The sequence below is a fragment of the Sturnira hondurensis genome, unplaced genomic scaffold (assembly GCF_014824575.4).
Source record: "Sturnira hondurensis isolate 20B ecotype Veracruz unplaced genomic scaffold, ASM1482457v3 Scaffold0009087, whole genome shotgun sequence".
In the NCBI taxonomy this organism is placed as follows: domain Eukaryota; kingdom Metazoa; phylum Chordata; class Mammalia; order Chiroptera; family Phyllostomidae; genus Sturnira; species Sturnira hondurensis.
Genome location: NW_028081718.1, coordinates 418,286 through 444,172, shown reverse-complemented (window position 1 = coordinate 444,172; position 25,887 = coordinate 418,286). Strand labels below are relative to the sequence as shown.

At 46.7% G+C, this 25,887-nt stretch overlaps 1 protein-coding gene and 1 pseudogene across 1 annotated transcript; one reads left to right on the top strand and one right to left on the bottom strand.

The window, feature by feature from the left end:
* Window positions 1-2,619: 2,619 nt before the first annotated feature.
* LOC118994066 (26S proteasome regulatory subunit 4-like) lies at window positions 2,620-4,295 on the bottom strand (annotated as a pseudogene).
* A 17,342-nt stretch (window positions 4,296-21,637) lies between these two features.
* On the top strand, window positions 21,638-25,771 carry CCL25 (C-C motif chemokine ligand 25). The gene is made up of 5 exons (XM_037056551.1): window positions 21,638-21,733; window positions 24,369-24,486; window positions 24,581-24,717; window positions 25,044-25,160; window positions 25,393-25,771. Exons 1-5 carry the CDS (start codon window positions 21,661-21,663, stop codon window positions 25,398-25,400), a joined length of 453 nt encoding a protein of 150 aa, XP_036912446.1. The 5' UTR covers window positions 21,638-21,660; the 3' UTR covers window positions 25,401-25,771.
* Window positions 25,772-25,887: the final 116 nt, after the last annotated feature.

Below are 25,887 nucleotides of genomic sequence, written 5' to 3'. Positions count from 1 at the left end.
AGTCCAGAACTCATGCACAGAACCTTGATACCAAAGTGCTCATGATTTAGGGCAGAGCAAAGAATTGCACCTTACTTCTTTGGGGTCTTCCATCTATGGCTGGAAGGGTGGGAGGGGGGAGCAGAGAAAGGGAAGGGGATGGGCCAGCACTGAGGGAGGGCCAGCCCCAAGGTTGATGTACAGGAGAAAGAACTAAGCAGGATGCAGATAAGAGGCTTGGGAGAGTGGACAGGTGGATAGGCCAGAGGGGAAGGTTTGCATGGACCACTGAGAAGGAGGTACATCCTGGTGAGACTCATTTGTCCATGGTGGCATCTGTGGGGGGTTATTTCCACTCCCCCACCTAACCATGGCCCAGTGGCTTAAGGTGCATGAGTAGGAGAGGAGGGACAGCCTCAGTAGTGCAGTTAAAGTGATGGTTTCAGAGAGGAGAGGGAGGGAAGGTACTGAGACTACAGAGAAAAGGTTTGTTTTTATTTTTATTCCCTCCCTCATCCCTAAGATGTGCTGCCATCTTTCTCAGCTGCATCTGGGTGAGAGTTCACTAGTGATGCCATAACAAAGCGCTGACTGGGTGGCCTATGAACAACAGAAATTTAGTCTCTTCCAGTTCTGGAGGTGAGAAGTCCAAGTTCAAGGTGTGTCAACAGGGTTGGTTCCTTCTGATATCTCCTTCCTTGGCCCATGGATGGCCATTTTCCCCCTGTGTCCTCACATGGTTGTCCCTCTGTGCATGTCTGTGTCCTAATTTCCCCTTTTTATAAGGATACTAGTCATGTTGGATCAGGAGCCTCCCTAATGACCTAGTTTTAACTTGATCACCTCTTAAAGGCCCGATTTCTAAAAAACAGTCACATTTTGAGGTCCTGGGGTTAGGGCTTCGACATATGAATTTGCCCATGACACCGGGGAAACATGATTCTGCTACAGCCCACTGGGTATTGGCAGGCTTGGGCAGGGAAGCTCAGGTGACCCTTGTCACCCAAGGGTACCTCCTGGTATTCCACAGGTCAAAGAACCAGGATTCTGAGGTTTGGACAACCCATTCTCTGACAAGTGGGACTGCCATTGGGTCCCAGCAGGAGTACAGTGCCATACATTAGGCTGGGCTTGGGCTCAGTGAGGGGTTACACAGAAACACACAGAGTCTGGCCAGAGCAGCTACAACTAACACACAGGCAGTGGAGGAGAAATTCAGGAGCCAGTGGTAGGTGAGATGGGTCCTCTTTCCAGAACAGCCCTCCTACCCCCAAGAGCAGGGTTTTTTCTGGACTCATCCCCAGAAAAGTCCCACTGGGTACATGCTTGCCTTCCTCCTCCTCTCTGAGCAGTACACCAGTGCTTCCTCTGCCCAGATCCCTGCTACCCTCCTTCCCCAGCCAGTACCCCTACCCCTTTCTCCAGAAATGCAGTTGTTCTGCTCCCACTGAGAGATGAGGCACACCCAGAATAGAGGCTGGTTCTCAGTTAAGCAATCAGCCAGTGCAAGCACTGCTCTCCCCAGTTGCATGAGTTCCTTAAGGGGAGACATGAGTTCTATCCACTTTTGCAACCCCAGCACTAAACACAGGGCCTGTAGGAGTCAAAAGTTTGCTGACCAAATGAACAAGCAGCAGAACCTTCTTACAAGGGCCAATGGCAGTAAGATACCAGCTGGGTTTATCATGTCCAGACAGAGCCCACCCTGCCCCCTCCACCTCCAGACACTGGGTCAGGCCACCCACACTGGGGTCCCTTCCATGGTGGGTCAGATGGGCACCCTACTCCCATCCTGGCCCAAGGAGGGTGCACCCAACTCCAGGGGCACCACTAACAGGAACACTGGGGGCAGGGGGTGGCAACAACAGGGAGCTAGAGGGGAATGCCCAGCCTCAATTGCCCCTTTTTGCTGCCAGGGCCCCTGTCACCTGCTGCCCCATGAATGAAGTAGCTTGTTCCCTACCTGGTGACTCTGGTGACCAATACAGTCTCAACAAGTGTCAACATCTACCACACTCACCTTCCCAGTGCAGGGACCCAGAGGCCAGAGTAGGCTAGGCTCAGGGTAGGCTCAGGGTAGGCACAGAGGTGCGGAAACACTACTCTTAGATCCATCTTCCTGGGGCTCCAGGAACTTCTCTAGCTAATTCCTAGAGAACTCTAGAGGTAGGAGCTGAGAGGTAGGGGCAACTATTAGGTATCAACCTGGAGCCAGTGCAGGAGTTCAGGAGTGGGAGATTGTAGGCAGGGGTGGGAGTAAGGCAAGAAGGGATCAGAGATACTGGGTTTCTTGGAGTTGGGGAGACTTGAGAGCTGTTCTCAGCATTTATCCATTGCCAAAGGGGGTGGCTGTGGAAACAGGGAAAAGAGGAAAATAGGTAGTGAGAGAAGAATGGTGATGAACATATTAACCATGCTTTTTGGTTGTTTGTTTTTGCTTGAGAAAGAGCACACTTTATTGGGATTGGAGCACTGTACAACAGGCACCCCACACATCATGCTGAGAAAGGTCTAAAGTACACAGGATGTGTTGCTAATGGGGATCAACTAGAACGAGGCTCCTCTGGGCAACTTCCCCAACCTGCTCCCTCCAAGGGGTTAATCACTCCCAGCCATTTCCTTGAAGGCAACTGTGGTTTACTAGACATAGAGCCCTTCAAGTGTGCCTTGTTTTTTATAGAGAACATTTTCTTTAAATTCTTTGAAGTCTTCATTTGTTACTTTCATTCTGTTTCTCAAAGCCATCAGACTGGCCTCTGTACAGATTGCCTTGATATTAGTACTAGAGTAGTCATCTTTAGCCATGATCAAGTCACCCAGTATCACGTCTTCAGCCAAAATCATTCTGCTTGTGTGGATCTGGAAGAGGCACTTCATGTCTTTTCATAGGGGAAGGGGGAGCTCGATCTTCCTGTCAGTGAGGCTGGGTTTGATAAGTGCTAGATCCAAAGTTTCTATTCAGTTTGTGGCCATGGTAACTTTTATGTATCTCTTTGAATCAAATCCATCCAACTATCCAACAGTTCTAACATTGTTCACTGGATTTTTCTCTCGCCATCAGAATTTGAGTCATATCTTTTTGTCCCAGTGGCGTCAATTTCATCAATAAACACAGTGGGCCCTGGCTGACGTGGCTCAATGGATTGAATGCCAGCCTGTGAACCAAAATGTCACTGGTTCAATTCCTGGACAGGGCACATGCCTGGGTTGCTGGTCAGGTCTCCAGTTGGGGGTGGGCGAGAGGCAACTGACCGATGTATCTCTTACATGTCGGATGTTTCTCTCCCTCTCTTTCTCCTTCCTTTCCCCTCTCTCTGAAAATAAATAAAGAAAATCTTCAAAACAAACAAACAAACCAACAAACCCCACAGTGGACGGTGCATGTTCCTCAGAAAGTCAAAACAATTCCAGAATGAGTTCAGGCACATTGCCTAGGTATTTCTGAATAAGGTCAGAGCCAACTACTCTCAAGAAAGTGGCTGAGGTTTGGTTTACTACTGCTTTGGTTAACAAAGATTTTGTCTGGGCCAGGTGGATCACAGAGAAACCCATGTAGGGGGCTTTATACCCATCTCTCTAAAATATTCAGTATGTATAAGAGGAAGTTCCAGATTCCTTAATTTCCTGGGTTTTGTTGTCCAACACCTCAATGTCAGCATAGATCTCCTGTGGGGCCTTTTCCACCTTCATCATTGTGACCAAGGGATCCGTTCACCTGTCAGCAGTCCTATGATGGCCTGAACCTTGTGGTTAAGCAGGACAGAGCAGCCCAGTTTTAGTAGATCCTTGTCTACAAATGAAAGAAGCTAATGTATTGTTCTGAGCCCATTGATGTAGACACTATGGCATGGTTGTCATCAATGATCTCTTCCAAGGCTTTGGCTGATATCGGGGTCCCCCTCAGATTTCCCTCCTCTTGGTTTTCTTTTAAATGCTTCATTTGTTTCTGAGTTCTAATGAATTCTTCTTCCATGAGAAGGTAGTATTTAATTCTAACTTCAGTAATTTCAACAGCACTGAGTGTGAGTTGCCACTGCCAGTGGCAATTTGCTGGTAGCATCTGCCATAACAAAGCACTGATTGGGTGGCTTATAAACAACAGAAATTTAGTCTCTTCCAGTTCTGGAGATGAAAAGTCCAAGATCAAGGTGTCAGTTGGGTTGGTTCCTTCTGAGGCCTGATCCCTTTGTTTTATTCTTCTTTTTCCTCACTCTAGTTGGTACAGGAGGTTTATATTTCTTTTTCTTGTCCTTGTTATCCTTCTTGCTATGTTCAGGATCACTGCCACCACTCTGACTTTGATCCATCTTGACTCAGCTGCTCAATCATGTTTTTACTTTCAGTGTTTCATGTTGCTTTGAAATCTTGGGGCTTTGCCGATCTGGGACAGACTGCCCCTCTCAAGGCTAGCTAATTCCTAGAAAGAGAAAATGGCTCTCCTGGGGGTGGGCTTTTCAAACAACCAATCCAGAGCTCATACTCCAACTACCAGCTTCAATCCCTGGCTTCTTTACCAGGTTTTCACACTTCAGGAGGCAATATTCCCCTACCCTAATCACCGCAGGGCCAGGTACCAGGCAACTAGGGACAGCACCTTTGCAACAGAGCCCAGATCTATTCACACTGGCCAATTCCAGTATGCATACTCTGTCATAGTAAAAGTATCCAATTTGAGAAACCAAAAGAAAAAACAATGATGAAAAATGACAGAAATTGATACTCCTTTGGGATACTATCAAGTGTAAAGCATACATATAATGGAAGTCCCAGAGGATAAAGAGAGAGAGAAAAACTTTGAAAAAAAATAAAGGCTGAAAACTTCCCAAATAATAACAGTCATGTATCTATACATACAAGAGGCTCAAACTCCAAGCAGAATAACTCAAAGACATCTACATCAATAAACACAGGCCCTGGCCACATAGCTCAGTTGGTTAGAATGTCATCCTGAAGCCAAGGTTTTGGGTTCAATCCCCAGTCAGGGCACACTCAAGAATCAACTAATGAAATTAGTGAAACAACAAGTCAATGCTTATTTCTCTCTCCTCCCTCCCTCTTTCCCTTCCTTTCTCTAAAATCAATTATGAAAAAAATATTATAATCAAATTGGAAGGTAAAAACAAATTGAATCTTGAAAGCAGCAAGAGAGAAGTGACTCATCACATACAAGGCATATGAATCATCACATACAAAGGATATCCAATAAGATTAACAGCTGACTTCTCATCAGATAGCATGGAGGCCAGAAAACAGTGAATGATATTTAAACTGCTGAAAGAAAAAAAACCTGTCAACCAAGAATTCTGTTTCTGGTAAAACAGACCTTCAAGAATGAAGAAGTTTAGATATTCCCACATAAACAAAAGTTAAGAGAGTTTGTGGCTAGTAGACCTGCTTTACAAGAAATACTAAAAGAAGTCTTTATCCTTTTAGGAGAAATGAAAGGATATGAGATAGCAACTCAAAGCCTTATGAAGAAATAAAGAATACTGGTAAAAATAATTACATAAGTATAAAAGCCAGTATTATTGTGTTGTTGGTTTATAACTCCTCTTTTTTCCCTATATGATTTAAAAGACAAGGAATGAAACTTATTATAAAGCTATTTTCACAGGAATATAACATGTAACAATATAATTGGTGATAACAGTGCAAAGGAGGAGGAATGAGAAGAGTTTTGTATACTATTGAAGCTAAGTAGGTATTAATTTAAACTAAATTTTTACAAGTTGAAAATATTAAGTATAATTCCTACATAACCAGTAAAAAATAAGTAAAAATATACAGAAAAGGAAACAAGAGAATCAAATGGTACACTAAAAAAATAAATTATACACAAAAGAAGGTAGTAATGGAAAATTGGGGAACAAAAAGGTACAAGAGATACCTATAAAACAAGTAGTAAGATGGAAGAATTTCTTCCTTATAGTAATTACTTTACATGTAAAGTAGTTGCCAAATGAGTTTAAAGCAGAGACTGACAGAATGGATAAAAACTGTGTCTCAACTGTATGCTATCTACAAGGTACTCACTTTAGGTACAAAAAAATTGAAAACAAGAGTGGGAAAAGATATACTATGCAAATAGTAACCAAAAGAGAGCTGAATAGCTATACTAATATCAGACAAAAAAATATTTAAAGTCAAAAATTGTTACAAGAAACAATGGAGAACATTACCTGTTGATAAAAGGGTCAATCTATCCAAAGGGTATATTAATTATAAACATACGTACTAAACTACAGAGCCCCAAAATATGTGAATCAAACATTGGCAGAATTAAAGGGTGAAATAGACAATTCCACAGTAGTAGTTGGAGACTTCAATACTCCAATTTCAATAACAGTGTAACTTGACTGATATATACAAAATACATCACCCAATAGCAATAGAATATACACACTGTACTCAAATGCATACAATGAAGACCCAGAAAAACAGAATTTATTTATAAAAATTGTATATTCTTATATGTTTGAACTTCAGGCACCTCCAAAGTACTCTCCATTTGATGAAATACACTTATTGAGACTTTTTTCCACTGCTCAAAACCATTTTTGGACTCACTGATTTTGATGCCTTTTATTGCTCCTGTCATTTTTTGTTTCACCTCTTTCATGTCAGGAAAGTGTTTCCCTTTGGGGACTTTTCAAGGGAAACAAAAAGAAAAGTCACTCGGGGGGAGATCAGGTGAATAGGGAGGGTGAGGCGCAGGGGTCATGCTCTTTTTGGTTGAAAACTGCTAAATACTCAACGCAGTGTGGGCAGGTGCACTTGTAAACCACCCACCATGAAAGGGGAAAATGCGTTGAAAGAATCTTCAGAAAAATTCACTGAAGCTGAACACAGCCTCTCACAACAACGCCTTCTGGACAAGATGATTAACCTCCTCATACAGCCAAAATAAGGATAAAAACTAATTAAAAAACAACAACAACCAGAAGTGCCAGAAATTTGAACTGTATGGAAGTTACTTCTTTACACTCCAACAACCAAGGAGTTAAAGAAGAAACATTCATCCAGACTGGTAGGAGGGGCAGAGGCTGGTAGCTGGGGTGGAGAGGATACGTGGCAAGGCGGCTCTGGTTCCAGCATGGGAAAAATAAAGCCTCAAAACCTATGGCTGTAATAACCTGTGGAGATTGTGGTGGTGGGAGAAACTCCCAGCCTCACAGGAGAGTCTGTTGGAGGGATGCACAGGGTCCTAGAATGTACACAAATCCACTCACCCAGGAAAGAGCACCAGAAGGACCCAATTTGCTTGTGTGTAAGCAGGTGAAATGACTGAAAGCCTTCATTCAGGCAAGCCTCACTGTTCCCTCTCTGACCCCTCTCCCACATAGTGTCACAATGCAGTGAAGTGGGTTGCCCCACCCTGGCAATTACCTAAGGCTCTGCCCCTTACAACGTATCACATGTACTGAGACAAAGAAATGTGGCCCAAATGAAAGAGCAGATCAGAACTCCAGAAAAAGAACTAAGCAACGAGGAGATAGCTAACCTATCAGATGCAGAGTTCAAAACACTGCTAATTGCATTCTCGCAGAAATGATTGAGTACGGACACAAAATAGAGGAAGAAGTGAAGGCCATGCAAAGTGAAATAAAGAAAAATATACAGGGAACCAACAGTGAAGGGAAGAAAACCAGGGCTCAAGGCAATGATTTGTTTGGAACAGAAGGAAGAAATAAACATTCAACTGGAACAAAATGAAGAAACAAGAACTCAAAAAAATGAGAGACTTCTGGCCAAGAGGGAGGCATAGGTGGAAACACTGTGCCTCCTCGCACAACCAAAATTAAAAATAACAAAGATAGAAACAAAAACCCAACCAGAACAGACAGAAAACTGAACTGTATGGAAGTCTGGCAACCATTCATCCAGACCAGTAAGAGGGGTGGAGCTGGCAGCCAGCAGAGAGGGGCGGCAGAAAAAAGTGGTGGCTGGCAGACCCCGGGCGTGGGGAGGAAACGAGCAAACCCAATGAGGCGCTCAAGGCTGTTGGCTGACTGCGGTCACACATTCATGCACTGATAAACCAGGCAAAAATGGGCAGCAAGACACACCACACAACCCAAGTCCATAATGCCAGGAAATAAAGCCTAGAAGCACTGACTGAAAATGCTTGTGGTGGTGGAGGTGCCAGGAGAGACTCTCAGCCTCACAGGAGAGTTTGTTGGGGAGACCCACCTGGGAACCAGCACCAAAAGGGCATAATTTGCTTGTGGGAAGCAGCAGAATGGACTGAAATCAGAGAGAGCAGAGCAAGTGCCATTGTTCCTTCTCTGACCCCTCCCCCACATACTGTGTCACAACCCAGCAACTGGGTTGCCCTGCCCTGGTGGACACCTAAGGCTCCCTCCCTCACACTTAACAGGTGTGACCAGAACAAAAAAAAAAGAGGCTCAAATGGGAGAACAGATCAGAGCCCCAAAGCCAATACATCTAAGCAACCAAGAGATAGGCAACCTATTAGATACACAGTTCAAAATACTGGTGATCAGGATCCTCATAGAACTGGTTGATTTTGGTCACAAATTAGATGAAAAAACAAAAGCTACACTAAGTGAAATGAAGGAAAAAGCATAAGGAACCAATAGCGATGGGAAGAAAACTGGAACTCAAATCAATGGAGTGCACCAGAAGGAAGAAAGAAACAACCAAACAGAAAAGAAGGAAGAAACAAGAATTTTAAAAAATAAAGAGAGGCTCAGGAACCTCCAGGACATCTTTAAATGTTCCAACATCTGAATTATAGAAGTACCAGAAGGGGAAGAGGAAGAGCAACAAGTGGAAAAGTTATTTGAACAAATAAAGGAGAACTTCCCCAATCTGGCAAAGGACATAGACTTCCAGGAAATCCAGGAAGCTCAGAGAGTCCCAAAAAATGTGGACCCAAGGAGGAACACACCAAGTCACATCATAATTACATTACCCGAGATTAAAGTGAAGGAGAGAATTCTAGAAGCAGCAAGAGATAAGGAAACAGTTACCTACAAAGGAGTTCCCATCAGACTGTCAGCGGATTTCTCAAAAGAGACCTTACAGGCAAGAAGGGGCTGGAAAGAAGTATTCCAAGTCATGAAAGGCAAGGACCTACATCCAAGATTGCTCTATTCAGGAAAGCCTTCATTTAGAATGGAAGGGCAGATAAAAAGATTCTCAGGTAAGGTCAAGTTCAAGGAGTTCATCATCACTAAGCCCTTATTATATGAAATGTTAAAGAGACTTATCTAAGAAAATGAAGATAAAAAGTATGAACAGTGAAAGGACAGCCAACTCACAGTTATTAACAACCACACCTAAAACAAAAGCAAACCAAGAGGACAGCTAGATCAGGAGTGGAACCATAGAGATGGAGATCACATGGAGGGTTAGCAACAGGGGAGTGGGAGGAGGAGAAGAGAGGAGAAGGTACAGAGACTAAGTAGCATATATGGTGGGAAGAAAATAGACAGGGGAAGGGCAAGAGTAGTGTGGGAAATGTAGAAGCTAAAGAACTTATGACACATGGACATGAACTAAAGGGGGGAATGTGGGTGGGAGGGGGTGTGCAAGGTGGAGGCGAATGAAGGGGGGAAATGGGACAACTGAAATGGCATTATCAAAAAATATATTAGAAAAAAATGAGAGGCTTAGGAACCTCTAGGACAACTTTAAACATTCCAACATCTGAATCATAGGGGTGCCAGAAACAGAAGAGAAAGAGCAAGAAGTTAAAAACTTACTTGAAAAAATAATGAAGGAAAACTTCCCCAACCTGGCAAAGGAAATAGACATGCAAGTCCAGGAAGCTCAGAGAGTCCTAAAGAAGCTGGACTCAAGGAGGAAGACACCAAATCACATAATTAAAGTACCCAAGATTAAAGACAAGGAGAGAATCTTAAAAGCAACAAGAGAAAAGGAGAGAGTTACCTACAGTGGGGTCCCATAAGACTATCAGCTGATTTCTCAAAAGAGACCTTACAGGCAAGAAGGGGGTAGAAAGAAGTATTTGGAAAGTCATGAAAGGCAAGGGCCTATGTCCAAGATTGCTTTATTTAGCAAAGCTATCATTTAGAATGGAAGGGCAGTTAAAGTGTTTCCCAGATAAGGTCAAGTTAGAATTCGTCATCACCAAACTCTTATTATATGAAATGTTAAAGGGACTTATCTGTGAAAAAGAAGATAAAAATATGAATAATAAACTGACAACTATCAACTGAACCTAAAAAACAAACTAAGCAAACAACTAGAACAGGAACAGAATCACAGAAATGGAGATTACATGGAGGGTTATCAGTGGGGAGGGATAGGGGAAGAATGGAGAAAAAGATACAGGGAATAAGAAGCATAAATGGCAGGTACAAAATAGGTGGGGGGAGGTTAAGAATATTATGGGAAATGGAGAAGCTAAAGAACTTATATGTATGACCCATGTACATGAACTAAGGGGGGGATGCAGAAGGGAAGCAGTGCAGGGGGGATAAAGGGGAGAAAAATGAATGGGACAACTATAATAGCATAATCACTAAAATATACTTAAAAAATTCACTGAAGCTGAACACAGCATCTCACAATAATGCCAGCCAACACACTGACATAGATGGATTCTAGAATACTCACCTAGTGGGGGAACCTTGGACTACATAAAGAGGCTCACCCCCTTGAAGATAATTCCAGATGTTTTTGAGTCCCCCCATTGTATAATACATTCCCCACTATAAACCATATATGTTAGGCCACAAAATGTATTTCAATAATTTCCAAAATATTGGAATCATACAAAGTATCTTCTCTGAACAAAATGGAATGAAAGTAGAAATCAGTGACAGAGGGGATACTGAAAAACAGCACACTCTTAAACAACAACAGATGGGTCAAAGAAGAAATCAAAAAGATTTAAAATACAGTACTTTGAGATTAATGAGAATAAAACACAACATACCAAAGTCTACAGTATACTTTAGTCTACAGTCTAAAGTATACAGTAAAATTAGTGCTCAGAAATGCATAGCCATAAGTGCCTACAGTAAAAAAGATCTCAAATAGATACCATAATGTATACCTTAAAGAATTAGACAAATAAGAGTAGGCTAAACCGAAAGCTAGCAGAAAGAAGGAAATAACAAAGATTATAGTGGAAATAAGTGGAATAGAGAATAGAAAAATGAGAGCATCAACAAAACCAACAGTGGTTCTTTGCAAAGATCGATAAAACGGACAAACTCTTACCTAGAAAAGAAAAAAAAAATAACTAAAATCAGAAATGAAAGTGAGAACATAACTACTGACCTTAGAGAAATGCAAAGGTGTATTAGAGTAACTATGAGCAATTGTATACCAACAAATTAGATAACCTAGATCAGGGGTCCCCAACCCCTGAGCCACAGACCGGGACCAGTATGTGGTCTATTAGGACCTGGGCTACACAGCAGGAGGTGAGCAGTGGGCAAGCGAGCACCAGGTTCCTGGTGCCAAAAAGGTTGGGGACTACTGAAGAGGAAATCAACAAATTCATAGAAACAAACAAACTACCAGAACTGAAGAAGAAAATAGAAAATTCCAGTTCTATGGGACCTTACTTTTCCCTCCAAGCAGGTGATTTTCAAAGTCTTTTTAGGGGCCCAAGCATTTCCACGTATCTGGGGTAGATGAAGACGAGGTGGCAGTCCTCTGAAACCTCCAGCTCCTGATCGAACTACACAGCTCTATTTGCAGTTTACCCTTGAACAAAAGGGGTTAGAACCATGTGGGTCTGCTTAATGTGTGGATTTTTTTTCAGTAAATATACCGTTGGTCCTCCATATTCCTAGGTTTCACATCTGCTGATTCAACCAATTGCACATCACAAACACTATTTTTGATCTATGGTTGGGAATCCATGGAAGCAGATGGCCAACTGGATGCATTGTTCTATGTCATTTTATATAAGGGACTTGAGCACTGGAGGATTTTGTTATCTGCAGGGGTGTCCTGGAACCAATCCTCTGTGGATACCAAGTGACTACTGACTGCAGTTAATTTGAGGGGAGTCAAAAGTTACATGCAGATTTTTGACTGCATGGTAGAGGGCTGACACCCCTAACCCCTGTATTATTCAAAGGTCAACTGTGTTTTCATTTGTTTTCTCTTGCAGGGAAAAATTCTGCACAGAATTTTTTAAGGAGTAGAACTCACCTGGATTTGACTTTGATAACCCTATGAAGAAGACTCTGGTGAGATGGAGGCATCAGGCCCCAGGAGCTGAGTGAGGGGCAGTGCCTTGCTGGGCCTTCTCTGAGGGAGGACATGTCCAACTGTGGCAACAAGAGGGAGCTGCTGGTGCCTGGTGGGCAGGCCAGTGCTGTGGCCCTATGGGAGGAAGAGGTCTGGCTGGTCTCACTCCCAGCTGGGATGGCCCTGCACTCCTGTTTAAGTGGCTATTGAGGGTTCCCTGCAAGCCATATGAATTTTAGGATCTGCTTTTTCATTTCTGCAAATAAGGTCATTGGTATTCTGATAGGGATTTAATTGAATCAATCTACAAATCACTTTGGGGAGTGTTGCCCTTTTAACAGTGTTGTCTTCCAGTCTTTGAACGTGGGATGTCTTTCTTTTTACTTGGCTTTTCTTGAATTTCTTTCAGCAGTATTTCTTAGTTTTCAGTCTATATGTTTTAAATTTCCTTAGTTAATTTATTTCTATGTATTTTGTTATTTTGATGCTATTGTAAATGAAATGATTTTAAATTTTCTTTTCTCGCCTGGCTCCTGTGGCTCAGTGGATTGAGTGCCCACCTATGAACCAAAGGGTTGCTGGTTCAAATCCCAGTCAGGGTACATGCCTGGGGTGTGGGCCAGGTCCCTGGTACAGGGAGCATGAGAGGCAACCACACATCAATGTTTCTCTCTCTCTCCCTCTCTTCCCCTTTCTCTAAATAAATAAATAAATAAATAAATAAATAAATGAAAAATAAATTTCCTTTTCAGATTGTTCATTGCTATTATATGGAAATGCAACTGTTATGTGTTTTTCTTATATAGTGAAACTGCTGGCCAGCAGAGCAGGGTCAGGCAGGAAAGATCCCCCGACTCAGGCACGCAGGCAGCACGGACCCAGCTGGGGTGCGGGGCAGACTGACCCCAGGCACACATTCGCACACAGTGAGACAGACCGCGCAGGCCCCAGAGGGCAAACCCAGTGGCGGAGGGCTGACCGCGTCGCACATTCGCGCGGAGTGGGACGAAACGCACAGGCCGGTGATGGTGGCAGCTGTGGCGGCAGCAGCAGGAGGCAGCAGATGGGACCGCCTTTGCTTCTCTTTGACCCTGTCCCCACATACATCATCACAACCCAGAGACCTGGGTCGCCCCACCCTGGTGAACACTGAAGGCTCCGCCCCTCATATGTAACACGTGCAAACTGACCAAAACATTATGGCTCAAGAACAGCTCAAAGCCTCAGAGCCAATAATTCTAAGCAACCGAGAGATAGCCAACCTATCAGATGCACAGTCCAAAATACTGGTGATCAGGATGCTCACAGAACTGGTTGATTATAGTCACAAATTAGAGGAACATATGAAGGATAAACTAATGGAAATGAAGGGAAATGCACAAGAAACCAATAGTGATGGAAAGGAAACTGGGACTCAAATCAATGGAATGGACCAGAAGGAAGAACAAAACGTCCAACCAGAAAAGAATGAAGAAACGAGAATTCAAAAAAATGAGGAGAGGCTTAGGAACCTCCAGGACATCTTTAAACGTTCCAACATCCAAATTATAGGGGTACCAGAAGGGGAAGAGGAACAGCCATGAGTGGAAAACGTATTTGAACAAATAATAAAGGAGAACTTCCCCAGTCTGGCAAAGGAAATAGACTTCCAGGAAATCCAGGAAGCTCAGAGAGTCCCAAAGAAGTTGGACCCAAGAAAGAACACACCAAGGCACATCATAATTACATTAGCCAAGACTACAATGAAGGAGAGAATCCTAGAAGCAGCAAGAGATAAGGGGACAGTCACTTACAAAGGAGTACCCATCAGACTGTCAGCTGATTTCTCAAAAGAGGCCTTACAGGCAAGAAGGGGCTGGAAAGAAGTATTCCAAGTCATGAAATCCAAAGACCTACAGCCAAGATTGCTTTATCCAGCAAAGCTTTCATTTAGAATGGAAGGACAGATAAAGTGCTTCTCAGATAAGGTCAAGTTCAAGGAGTTCATCATCACCAAGCCCTTATTATATGAAATGCTAAAGGGACTTATCTAAGAAAAAGAAGATGAAAAATATGAACAGTGAAAGGACAGGAAACTCACAGTTATTAACAACCACACCAAAAACAAAAGCAAACCAAGAGGACAGCTAGATCAGGAGTGGAACCATAGAGATGAAGATCACATGGAGGGTTAGCAACAGGGGAGTGGGAGGAGGAGAAGGGGGGAGAAGGTAAAGAAAATAGCATAGACAGTAGGCAGAAAATAGGGGGAAGGGCAAGAATAGTGGGGGAAATATAGAATCTAAAGAACTTGAGACACGTGGTCATAAACTAAGGTGGGGAATGATGGGGAGGGAGTGTGTGGGGTGGAGGGGAATGAAGGGGGGAAATAGAACAACTGTGATGGTATAATCAATAAAATATATATATTAAAAAATTAAATTAAAGAAAACTGCTGGCTATTAGTTCTAATAGTTGAGTGTGTATGTGTGTATGTGAGTATGTGGCTTTGGTATCAGGGTAATGCTGATCTCACAGAAAGAATGCGCCTTCCTCTTCTGTCTTTTTTTTTTTTTTTGATTGGAAGAGTTTAAGAAGAATTGGCATTAGTTCTTCTTTAAATGTTGGATAAAATTTATTAATGAAACCATCTGGTGGGGGACTTTTCTTTGTTGGGAGGTTTTTGATTACTGATTCAGAGTCCTTATGTGTCACAGGTCTTTTCAGATTTTTTATTTCTTCTCCAGTCAGTTTTAGTAGTTTGTTTCTAGCAATTTATCCATTTCATCTGTTATCTAATTTGTTGGCATAAAATTGTTCATAGTATTCTCTTATAGTCCTTTTCATTTATTTCTGTAAGGACGGTAGCTATGTCCCTACTTTCATTTCAAATTTTAGTTGTTTGTTTTTTTGTCTTCTGGGCCCCTGTTTTGCATCACCTCAGCATTCATCAGTTGCTATTTTAACCCCTTTGTTAGGAAAATAAAAATGAAAAATCTCCATGACATCAGGGACTATATATCTCTCTTGTTACTATTGTAACTACCCAACCTGGAGCATTGTAGACCTCAGTAAGTGTTTCCTGAATTATTTCTCACTGATGTGGGGCCTGAAAAGAAGTGGGAAAGGGGCCTCCCCACAGCCCATAGTGGAAGAGAGGCCTTTGACTGCTGAATCTTCCTTTGTGTGGGCTGCTGGCCCTCCAGTGCATTTTCCACATGACATTCCAGAGCTACAGCCCAGACCTGACAAACGCCTCAGCAGCTCCCCAGTATCCTCTTGATAAAGCTCACCCATCTTGGCTCCGTATGTAAGGCCCTGAGTAGCCTGTCTGCTTCCACCTTACCTTCCAGTATCTGCCACCCCCACCTCCAGTCTCCTGCCTCAGCCATCCTGGAGCTCCCTCAGACATCCTCATCTGCCCTCTGACACACCTGCTTGTCTTTCAGATCTCCATTCAGCAGGTGTATCCTCTGGAGACCTGACAGGGCGCCCCCTCCATGTCCCACAGCCTGTGTGTAGATGTTCTGCTAGAACATGATCAGGTGACCAGGGAACATCTAGTGACTATTCCCCCACTGGTTTCCAGCACCCCCGGCGGGGGAAGTGGAGCCTTTGGTGTCTGTCCTCTGTGTAGGGCTCTCCATACAGCACTTGGCACCTATTTTTAAATGCAGATTTTTATTACGATGATGGTATGGTGAGGCCAACAGATCAGGAGATGGTTGCCCTTAAAAAGACATTTTGTTACTCACAGATCCCAAGAGGTGGAGGCATACCATGCCACCCAGGACCACACGGGAAGCACCAGGGCAGGCAGGAGGCAGAGGGAGAGGGGTGCATGGGTAAGACTTTATTGTGGTTTTCACAGGAAGGAATGGGCAAGGCAGTGTGAGCAGATTCAGGATTGGTTATTTTGAATAATGTCAGCATGCTCTGGGGCATAGGGGCTGGCCCTGGTCCTCTAGGGTCTCTGCAGTGTGACAGTCAAATAACAGAGGTGGTTGGGGGTGTGGGTCTGGATTGGCTGGTTTGCATATCAAGGGTGCACAGCAAGGAACTGGCTAGTCCTGGGAGGGGAATTTCCTCTCAGCTGTCAAAATATCAGGCTAAAAAAGGCATGGAGCACAGAGAGTTTTTAGGGCAATGAAATATTCTATGATGGATCTATAAGGACAGATCCTTGTCACCATACATTTGTTCAAGCCCACAGAATGTACACCACCAGGAGTGATCTCTAATGTAAACAATGGACTCTGGGTGATGATGATGTGTCAGTGTAGGTTCATCACTAGTAACAAATGTCCCCTCCGATGGGGATGTTGATAACGGAAGAGGCTGTGCATGTGTAGGGCTTAGGGTACATGTGAACTCTGTACTTTCCCCTCAATTCTGCTAGGAAAATTAAAGTGTTCTACCCTGGCTGGTGTAGCTCGGTGGATTGAGCGTGGGCCTGTGAACCAGAGGATCACGGTTCGATTCCCAGTCAGGGCACATGCCTGGGTTGCAGGCCAGTTCCCAGCAGGGGACTTACGAGAGGCAACCATACATTGATTTCTCTCCTTCTCTCCTTCCCTTCCCCTCTAAAGATAAATAAATAAAATAAAATAAAAATAAAGTGTTCTAAAAGAAGAAACAACAAAAAATTAAGAGCTGACCATTATCTGTGACTAGCACTACACTGTCCAGTAAGGTGGACACCAGAGACATGTGGCTATTTGGCACTTGAAATGAGCTACAGGTGTACAAAAAACCATGTTTTGAAGCTTTACTATACAAAAAAAGAAAAATCTCACTAATTATTTTTATTTGGTTACATGTTTAAATGATAATATAGGGGCATCCGTTCGATGTTTCTCTCCCTCTCCCTCCCCCTCCCTTCCCCCTCTCTAAGAAATAAATAAAGTCTTTTTAAAAAAATTTTTTTAGATTTTATTTATTTCTCTTTAGAGGGGGAAGGGAAGGAGAGAGGGAGAGAAATATCAATGTATGGTTGCCTCTTGTACATTCCCTCCTGGGAATTAGCCTGCAACCCAGGCATGTGCCCTGACTGGGAATCGAACCATGATCCTTTGGTTCGCATGCCCACACTCAATCCACTGAGCTACACCAGCCAGGGCTAAATAAAATCTTTAAAATAATAAGAAGAAATAATGCAATATAAGCAATGCAGTGATTGATAAATAATAATACAAAGATACACTGTTTGTTGTACTCACAACTATAAACCTACTTTTGCCTGCTCCCGTATTTTGATAGATAGGGTTAAATAAAATACATTATTAAATTTTAAAACATGTTTAATACAGTACTCAATAGTATGTACCATATATGTGGAATGAAGGAGTCAGACCTAAGCTTGGAATCTGGACCTTGCTTACTTGGTCAGGCAACTTAATTTCTGGTTATTTTTTCCATATAAAATGGGAATAAATATTAATCCTCTAGGGTTATTGTTACTTCAAGCCACTCTCTTTAAAGGAATGCACCTTGTCCCCAGTGTCTCCCTATCACTCAAGACAGGAGCAGTGACCCTAAGCTCACAACATCTTGCTTCATTTTTGCTGCTTGTCTGCTCTGCACTGGGACTATCTGTCTTTAATTTTCCCCTCTTTTATTGATTCTAGAGAGAGGAGAAGGGAGGGGAAGAAAGAGAGGGAGAGGATCAATGATGTGAGAGAGAAACATCTATCAATTGCCTCTCAGAAGAGCCCCAACTGGAGACCAAACCTGCAATGCAGGCATGTGCCCTGACTGACCAGGGATCGAACCTGCGATATTTCACTTTTAAGGACAATGCCCAACCAACTGAGCCAGGGCTAGGACCATTTGTCTTTTTTACTGCTTGACCCAGCACCCAGCTCAGTGCCTAGCACAGAGAAAGTTCTTGATAGGTACTGGATGAATGAGATAACAAGTGCCCCAACACAGGCGTCCAGTGAGAAACAGTGACATCCTTGTCATCTTTCATGTCTGGGACATGTCTGCTTCCTTACTGCCATCACCCCAGGGCTGGTATGTAAGAGGCACCCAGGAAACCTATGTAGGAGGGGTGAATGGAGCTTAGCAGCTTCAAAGAGGCTCTGAGAACTGGATGGGACCCTATCCCCAGGTCCTACCACCCTCCCTCTCAAGCCACGCATGCCCCAGCCCCCGCCTGGCCTAGTGCCCACAAATCCCGTAAGAGCAGGAGAAGAACAAGAATTGAGGCCAAGGCCACAGCCAGTGCCAATAGCCTCAAGTCCTCTCACCTTGGCCATCAGTGTGGCTGCTCCCTGGAACACAGAAGTGGCTGGGTAGCCTGGGAAGGGAAGCTCCTCAAAGCTGGCCTTGCAGGAGGGACCAGGACCAACCACATTGGGATACAGCAAAAAGGGTCACACGGGGACAATATATAAACCAAGTCCCTGAAAGTCAGCCCAGAGGCTAGCAGGGCATCCTTTTCTCCCTCTTCCTCCAGTTGCTTGGCAACCACTGTGCATCTGGACCAGAGCAAGAAACAGCTGGGCATAATGGGAGTCCAGGCCCAGCAGACTAGACACCAATCTCCCCAAGAGATCCATGACGATGGAGAGGAGGGGAGAGAAGGGGCCCTAGCTGCTTCTCTCAGAGGCCACCTGAGGTGATGAGACCTTGAGGCAAGAGTGGTTGAGGAGAGCTGTAGGTAGTACCTGGGGTTGTAGGGGTTGGACATGCAAATGCAGCTGCATAGGGACCCATATTTCAGCTGGTGGTACTTTCCCCATACCCTTTTTAAAAAGTTTTCACTTATTTTATTATTAGAGAAAGGGGAAGGGAGCAAGAAAAAGAGGGAGAGAAACATCGTTGACTCTCGAAAGAACCCTGACCAGGTACCCAATCTGCAACCCAGGCATGTGCCCTGACCAGGCGTGGAACCCCAACCAGCTGAGCCATACCTGTCAGGACATTTCCCCAGCATCTTCCCTGAGGACTCCTAGGCTTCTGCTCAATGGTCCTCCCCACTTAGGGAGAGGACTGCCCTCCCTTCCTTCACAGTATTTAAGAAAAGTTGATCTTCCTGGCCAAGAAGAGGGAAATGACCGAGTCTCCCTGACCATCTGTCTTTTCTTCTGTAAAGCGGGCCAACATTGAGCACCTGAGAGCGTCCTCAAGAAGAGAAATAACAGTGAGCCATCACTCGGCCTGCAGAGGAACTCCCTGCAGAGGGAGCGAGCGAGTGTTGGTGTTCCCCTCAGAGTCCAGAGCCCGCCCTGCTCTACAGCAGGGCCACCTGCGTGCACCCAGTGGCTGCACTTTCAACCGGGGATCCCCCAGGACAGAGCGCGGCACTGCTCACCGCGGGCTACAGCTGCCCTGCAGGCCCTGGGATGCAATCAGCCCCTGAACGTGCTCAGGTCCAGGCTGGAGGCCACCCCCCGCCCCCCGCCCAGAGGCCCCATGGTTAGGCCTGGAGACCAGGGGGCAAGAGGTGGCTTTTGACCCCACAGTGGCGCTCATTTCACACGTCAACAACAGGGTTCCCTGCTGGAAGCAGTTTATCCCGAGGGACTCCAGCAGGCCGTTTTGGGGCAGGGCCCTGCCGCCCTGAGCAACGTGTCTCCTGCTCGGGCACCTGGGTCTTGAGCGGAGCCCAGGAACGCGCCAGACCCTCTCTGCTCTGCGTTGGCTCCTCAGCCTCTGAGCCCTTCTGTTAAGGCTGTGGCGGGAACGAACTGTGCGGGGCCGCGGGGACGGGAAGGCATACCCGCTGGCAGGGGACCTGGGCTAAGTCTGGGCAGCTCCACGTCTTGGCCGCTACCGACCAGCGGGACTGGCGGGGACAGCGGGCCAGAGACTGGCCCAGGTCGCCACGCCGCGTCCCCACGCTCGCAGCCACGCGGAGCCGCATCCCGGCCGAAGCCGGGGCGGGTGGGGCTCATTATAAGACCTACCCAGAAAGCTCCGCCTTCCACTGAGCCCCGCCCCCAGGGTAAGTTCCACCGATAGCCCCACCCCCAGTACCACAGGGAACCGGGTCCCCAGGGCCAAGCCCCAACCACCCTGCACTCAGCCTAGGGCAGTGGTCTAGGAGCTCCGCACCACTGGCTCCTAGTGGAGCAGGAGAGATGGAAAAGGGGTACAGGCTGTTATAAATATCCGGATTGCTCTACAGCCAAGGGTGCGGAAGCGAATAGTTAAAAGCTGTCAGCTGTGAATTCTCTGCTGCGCCCCCCGTGCCCTACCTCTGCCCCAGCCTTCCATCCCTGTTCAAGCTGGGCCGCAGGACCAGGGAAAGAAGAAACGCCTATTAGTTGATTTGATTCCTGATGGTGTGGCTACGTGGGGCTCCTCACTGACTTTTCTTTCAAAACCCGAGCATTTCTTTGTTGTGTATGATAGTTTTATTGAACTTATTCTCAAGATAATATTAGGGAAAATTCACATGCATACATCGCACCACTGCAAACAGACCATTCTGCAGTGTTTACTGCATTCTCAGAGTCAATGGGCTATCACCACTATCTAATTTCAGAACAAAAACAAAATTGAAAACCACTTTAGCAGTCACTCCTCGTTCTCCCTCCTCCCAGGCTATCACAACTACTTGTTTCACTTTCTATTTCTATAGACTGACTGTTCTAAACACCTGGGCATTTCTGTGACATAAGTCACCTCATTGGTTGGAAAGAGAGAAAATCAGGTTGAAGCCAGGGCCCTAGGAGTATAGGTGGCTTGGGAGCAGGGAGCCCCGGTGAAGTCCTCCCTTGGGCTCTGGGCAGCCTGAGACCTGTCCACAGGAGGCTACCCAGGTGTCTAGCGGGAGAAGGAACAGGACGAAGAGGAGAAAGGGCCCTTGGGGGAGAAAGCAGTATGCTGGCTGAGAGGCCTGGGATGGAGGAGAAAGGCAAGGGGGGTCACAGGGTAGGTAGCCAGCCTTCAAGTGACCTGGTCAAGGTCAAGGCTGGGCTGTCCTGCATCCATCTTTCAGCCTTTTATTGCCAAGGGGGAGCCAGCTCACTGTCTGCTCCACATCTCAGTAGTCAATTGAGGGAGTCATTGTTTCTGGATTTGGGTCCTCTTGTCCCTAGTCCCCTGCAACTCCCTGCAGGTGTATCCTGACCTTAGTTAGAGGAGCTATAAAGAGAAACAAGGAGAAGAGAGAAGGGTGGGGCAGGAGGGAGAAGCCTGGAGGTGGAGTGGGAGAGCAAGTGGGAGGGCGAAGGAGGGCGGGTTGTGGCAGGGTGGAGCTCCATCTATAAAGTGGGGAAGTCTGTGGGCTAGTGGGCATACGCTCCAGAGTCACCAGGGAGTCCACAGGCTTTGGTAAGTGCTCTTCCCCGCCCCCAGCACAACTGAGGCCAGCAGCTGGTCTCTCAGGAAAGAATCGTCCTCATCCTGTGCTGCCTGCCTCCCTTGTAGGGGGCCCTAGCTTGAGGTGGGGGGTGTTCCCAGTGCCTACTACTGTCTGCGTGGGGTCCTCCTCTCTCTCCTACCTCCCCTGTTATCCCTCAAGGTGCAGGAAGAGGAAGACCAGCCTGCACCATGAATCTGTGGCTCTTGGCCTGCCTGGTGACCTGCTTCATGGGTACCTGGGCCCCTGCTGTTCAAGCACAAGGTACTGTCTTGGACCATACCTCCTCTCCCCGGATTTCCCCTCTCTCATCCATCCTTCTGTGCACCCCCATTTTCCATCCCCTCCACCAGAAGCCTGAGTTCGTCTCCACCTTTGAATTCTCTGACAGCTGCCCCACCCCCAGGCATGCAGAAATTCCTGGTGTCTGTGCAGCTCAGTGGGGCTGCAGTGTCCTTCCGGTGCCTCCACCACAGTTCACAACCTAAGTCTTCCTTGCAGGGACTCCAGGTGGCCCAGGGAATGTGGGGAGGAGAGGGTGGCTCTTAGTGGTGGCCTAGCCCCTTACCACCAGGGACACACTGCAGTGAACTGACCCTGCAAAGCCCTGGAGACTAGGAGGAATGGGTCCCATCCTAGCTTCCCCCAACCTGGGCTAACTATGTAGTCAGGCTGAGAGTCACTACTCAGCCTTTATGGGCCTCAGCTTCCTGACCTGCAAAGTGGGGCTTCGAATTCCCACTGCTGAGAGGGGCCATGAAGATCTGACAGGCTGATGCCTGCAAAACTCTTGGCCTAGTGCATGCCTGAAACAACAATAATTACTATGATTATTATAAACAGCAAATCCCTTCCCTCCCCTCCCTAGATTAGGTACTCGAGGATTTTGATGACTACAAGCCAGTTCTGGGCATTCAGTGCCCCTGGGGCAGGAGCCCTACCAGTGTGTCCTCAGTCCCAGTGAACCCCAGCAGCTGGCAGGGCAGTCAAGGTCCCATGGCCCCACCCCCTGCCCCACCCACCCCTCACTAGGTCTGAGGACCTCTCCCCATGGCCCCTAGCAGACCTTAGTCTTTGCCCCAGAAGCAGCTGGGCTCCGTTCCAATTGACCTGCTATTATAGACCTATTACAGCAGCCAGGCCAAGCCCTGGCACTTTGACCGTGGGGGCAGAGTGGCCCCCAGCCCCAGGGACTTCCTGCCTGAAACTGGAGCCCAGCATCCATCTGACTGCATTGCCCCTTGCCCTCTGGGGTCCCTGGAGTCCTTTCCTTCCCCCCTCCCTTCCCCTGTGCACTCTGCCAGGATTCAGTTGTGGTCCCTCCAGGGGTCAGCAGAGGAACCACTCCCAGAGGACCCTGAAGGCCTCTGCACATCTCTTGCATCAGTTCATCCTCTGCTTCCAGACCCTTTGGCACCAGCACCTCCTCTGAGCACCTCCCCTCCAGGTCCCTGACCCCAGCCCCCACCACTGCCCTGCCCACCAGCATGGTACATCGACTTCTCAGTCTCCCACTAGGCCAGGACATTCCCAGCTGAAATCAGAAAGGTCAGCATCGTGCTGCCTGTCACCACCAGGACTAATAATCAGAGACGGGGATTGAATCTTTATGGGCACTTTGTTTAGATAGCTGGCAGTCTGAGAAGACGGTAGATTACGTATCCTGACAGACCATCTTCCATTTTATTTCAAGCCAGCCTTTTTTTATATAAGGAGGAAAAAGTGTGGGCAAGGGGTTTGGAATTCAGAGGAAAAAATGTAGCTAAGGGATTTGGAACCCAGGAAAAAGATTAATCAGATAAAAGCTGCAGTTGCAATTTCCCTAGTATCTTTTTATCCCTTTACTGGTGATTCTTTTTTCTTTTTAAAGATTTTACTTATTTATTTTTAGAGAGGGGAAGGAAGGGAGGGAGAAAGAGAGGCAGAGAAACACCAATATGTGGCCCTCTCTCACACACCCCCAACTGGGAACCTGAGTTGCAACCCAGGCATGTGTCCCGGACTGGGAATCAAACCATCAACCCTTTGATTTGCAGGCTGACACTCAATCCACTGAGCCACACCAGCCAGGGCTTGATCAGTGATTCTTAATCTGCACCCTGGGTCCTATGTCCTGGGCTTCTCCCTGGAACACAGTGGCTCAGATGTCATCTTGCTTACAGTCCCCCTGGGGCACAAAGGTCAAATTGCTTGTGGTTTGCTGAAGTCAGCTTTGTCCATGCTGGCTCCATAAAATATTACTTCAAAACTAAAAGTGCCAACTCTTGAGTCCCCTGTCACAGTGACTACACTGGTCCAAGTACCCTGTTTGTCTAGATATCTAGCTGTGAATAGGTACTCTCCATGCTTTTGTTCAACCAAAGGGTAAATAAATGAACAGAAACCTCCTGGTCCCTGGTCAGGTTACTTGGAGTGGTCACTCTGATGGGGACGGAGAGGAGGAGATGACTGAGATAGACATAGGTGGGAGAAGGCCGGCCTGGAATGGGAGCCAGGACATCAGGAGCAGTAGGCCAACCAGCCCGCTCACTTTAGGAGGAACCCAGAGAGGAGTGGGGGCCTCTAGCCCTTTCTCAGGGTACTGCACCTGTCCTCCTTGCCCTCCTTACGGGAGTGGAAATGGCTCTGGTTCCCCATTCGTTTTGAGGCCCTGGACCCTTTCCCCAGCCATGTCCTTCAGGCCCTCTGCAGTTCCTACCAGATGCTCCCATATCAAGGGCCAAAGGTGAGCCACATGGCTTCCTTATCACCTGGGCTGTCCCTCGGCCTCCACGGGGCCTGGGACTGTCATGGTATGTTTGTGGGTGCCTGCATTGGTGGCTGTGTCTGCACACCAGTGCAGATGCAGCCACATGGGCACACATAGAAGAGTGAGCCTGGGGTGGCTGTGTGATTGCAGGTGACTTTGAGGACTGCTGCCTGGCTTACAACACCCATGTTAGCCTGAGGGTGCTCAGGCGTGCCCAGAGTTACTGGTGCCTGGATGTGAGCAGGAGCTGTAACCTGCCTGCTGTTATGTGAGTGGGGCAGTGGGGGCTGGGGTGTGCGGGAGCTCATCCATAACTTTTCTTCCTGCTTACACACTAAACTGGCACCCCCTCCCACTTGCAGATTCTACTTCCCTCACAGAGAGCTCAATGTGTGTGGGAACCCACAGGCCAAGTGGGTACAAGATGGGATAAGGCTTCTTAATACTCGGAACAAGGGCCTGCTAAAGCATCACCAAAGTACCCAGAAAGCCTCCCAACGTGAGTAAGACCCCAGCCCAGCATCTAGGGAGCCTCTCCTCCCTGCTTCAGGCTCCTGTGCCTCTCAACCCCTAAAGAGGGGATTGCAGCCCAGCATGCTGACAGCTGCCCCTACCCCAACAGAAAGCCTGTTGCTAGGGCATGGGAGACTGAATGAATGAGCAGTTCTTTTAGTCAAAACACTTTCCATTGCTGGAGATGAAAAGTCAAGTAAATGGAACACTCATGGGCTGACATGACCAGCCAATGGCTCAGGCTTGGCTGGATCCAGGTGCTCAAAGGGATTGGGGACTCTCCTAACAACTTCTCTTCAATCTTTCTGACAGGTTGTCCCACTGTGGGGAAGTTGAGCCCTAAAACCTCCAGACTTCCATTCTCTGCGCCTAGAGGTCACACCAGAAACAGCAGGAAGAATGCCTTGCTCCCAGCACAGGCTAATTCAGGTAGGAACTCAGATCATGTGACCATCTCTGGGCTCACCATGATGAGGGCTCATGATGAGCCCAGGCTAGGTCAGGAGACTCATCTCCAGGATGAAGGAGGGTTGGTTTTCTGGACAGCTCCACGGTCTCACATGGGAGGGTCCTAGGTGTCCACAACTGACCCAGCCCAGGGGGCCTCAGCTCCACCCCACTGCCCATCACCTGCTGTTGTCCTCTCCAATATTTCCTGCAGGACCCTGAGCCCGCATCTCTCCAGGATCAACCCACATGAGATGGGCTGGAGCTCTCTCCACTGTGCCCATTGCCCTGCTGGCCCTCAGCTGCACTCCCCTCCAGGCCAGCTCTCAGCCCCTGTGCGGAGCCTGCACCAGTTCCCTCAGCCCTGCTGCCTCCTGCTCCTCAGGTGGCTAGAAGGAGGGAGCTGACCTCATTTCAAACTCTTTGTGTCTTCAGCAACCAGAGCCAGCCCTGGCCAGTGATCCTTAGAGAGCATCACTGAAACACATCACCCTGATGTGTCTCCTATCCCAGGCTACACATGCCTGTGGCCCCCTGGGTCTTTGCGAAGCTCTAGTCCATCCATGGACACCACTCCTGAGCTGCTTTTGTTTTTTAAATAAACCTTTGATGGGACATCATTTTTGTCTCTGTCATTTGTTATGGGGTGCCAGTCCCAGCCTGTGCTGAATCCCACATGATCCCCTCACTCCAGAAGACCAGAGCTCTG

Bases quoted from the DNA above. Each gene is read 5' to 3' on its own strand.
- CCL25 (XM_037056551.1), top strand. From the start codon at position 21,661: ATGAATCTGTGGCTCTTGGCCTGCCTGGTGACCTGCTTCATGGGTACC. The intron at 21,734-24,368 runs GTACTGTCTTGG...GTGTGATTGCAG, and splicing joins CCCTGCTGTTCAAGCACAAG to GTGACTTTGAGGACTGCTGC. The intron at 24,718-25,043 runs GTGAGTAAGACC...TCTTTCTGACAG, and splicing joins TACCCAGAAAGCCTCCCAAC to GTTGTCCCACTGTGGGGAAG.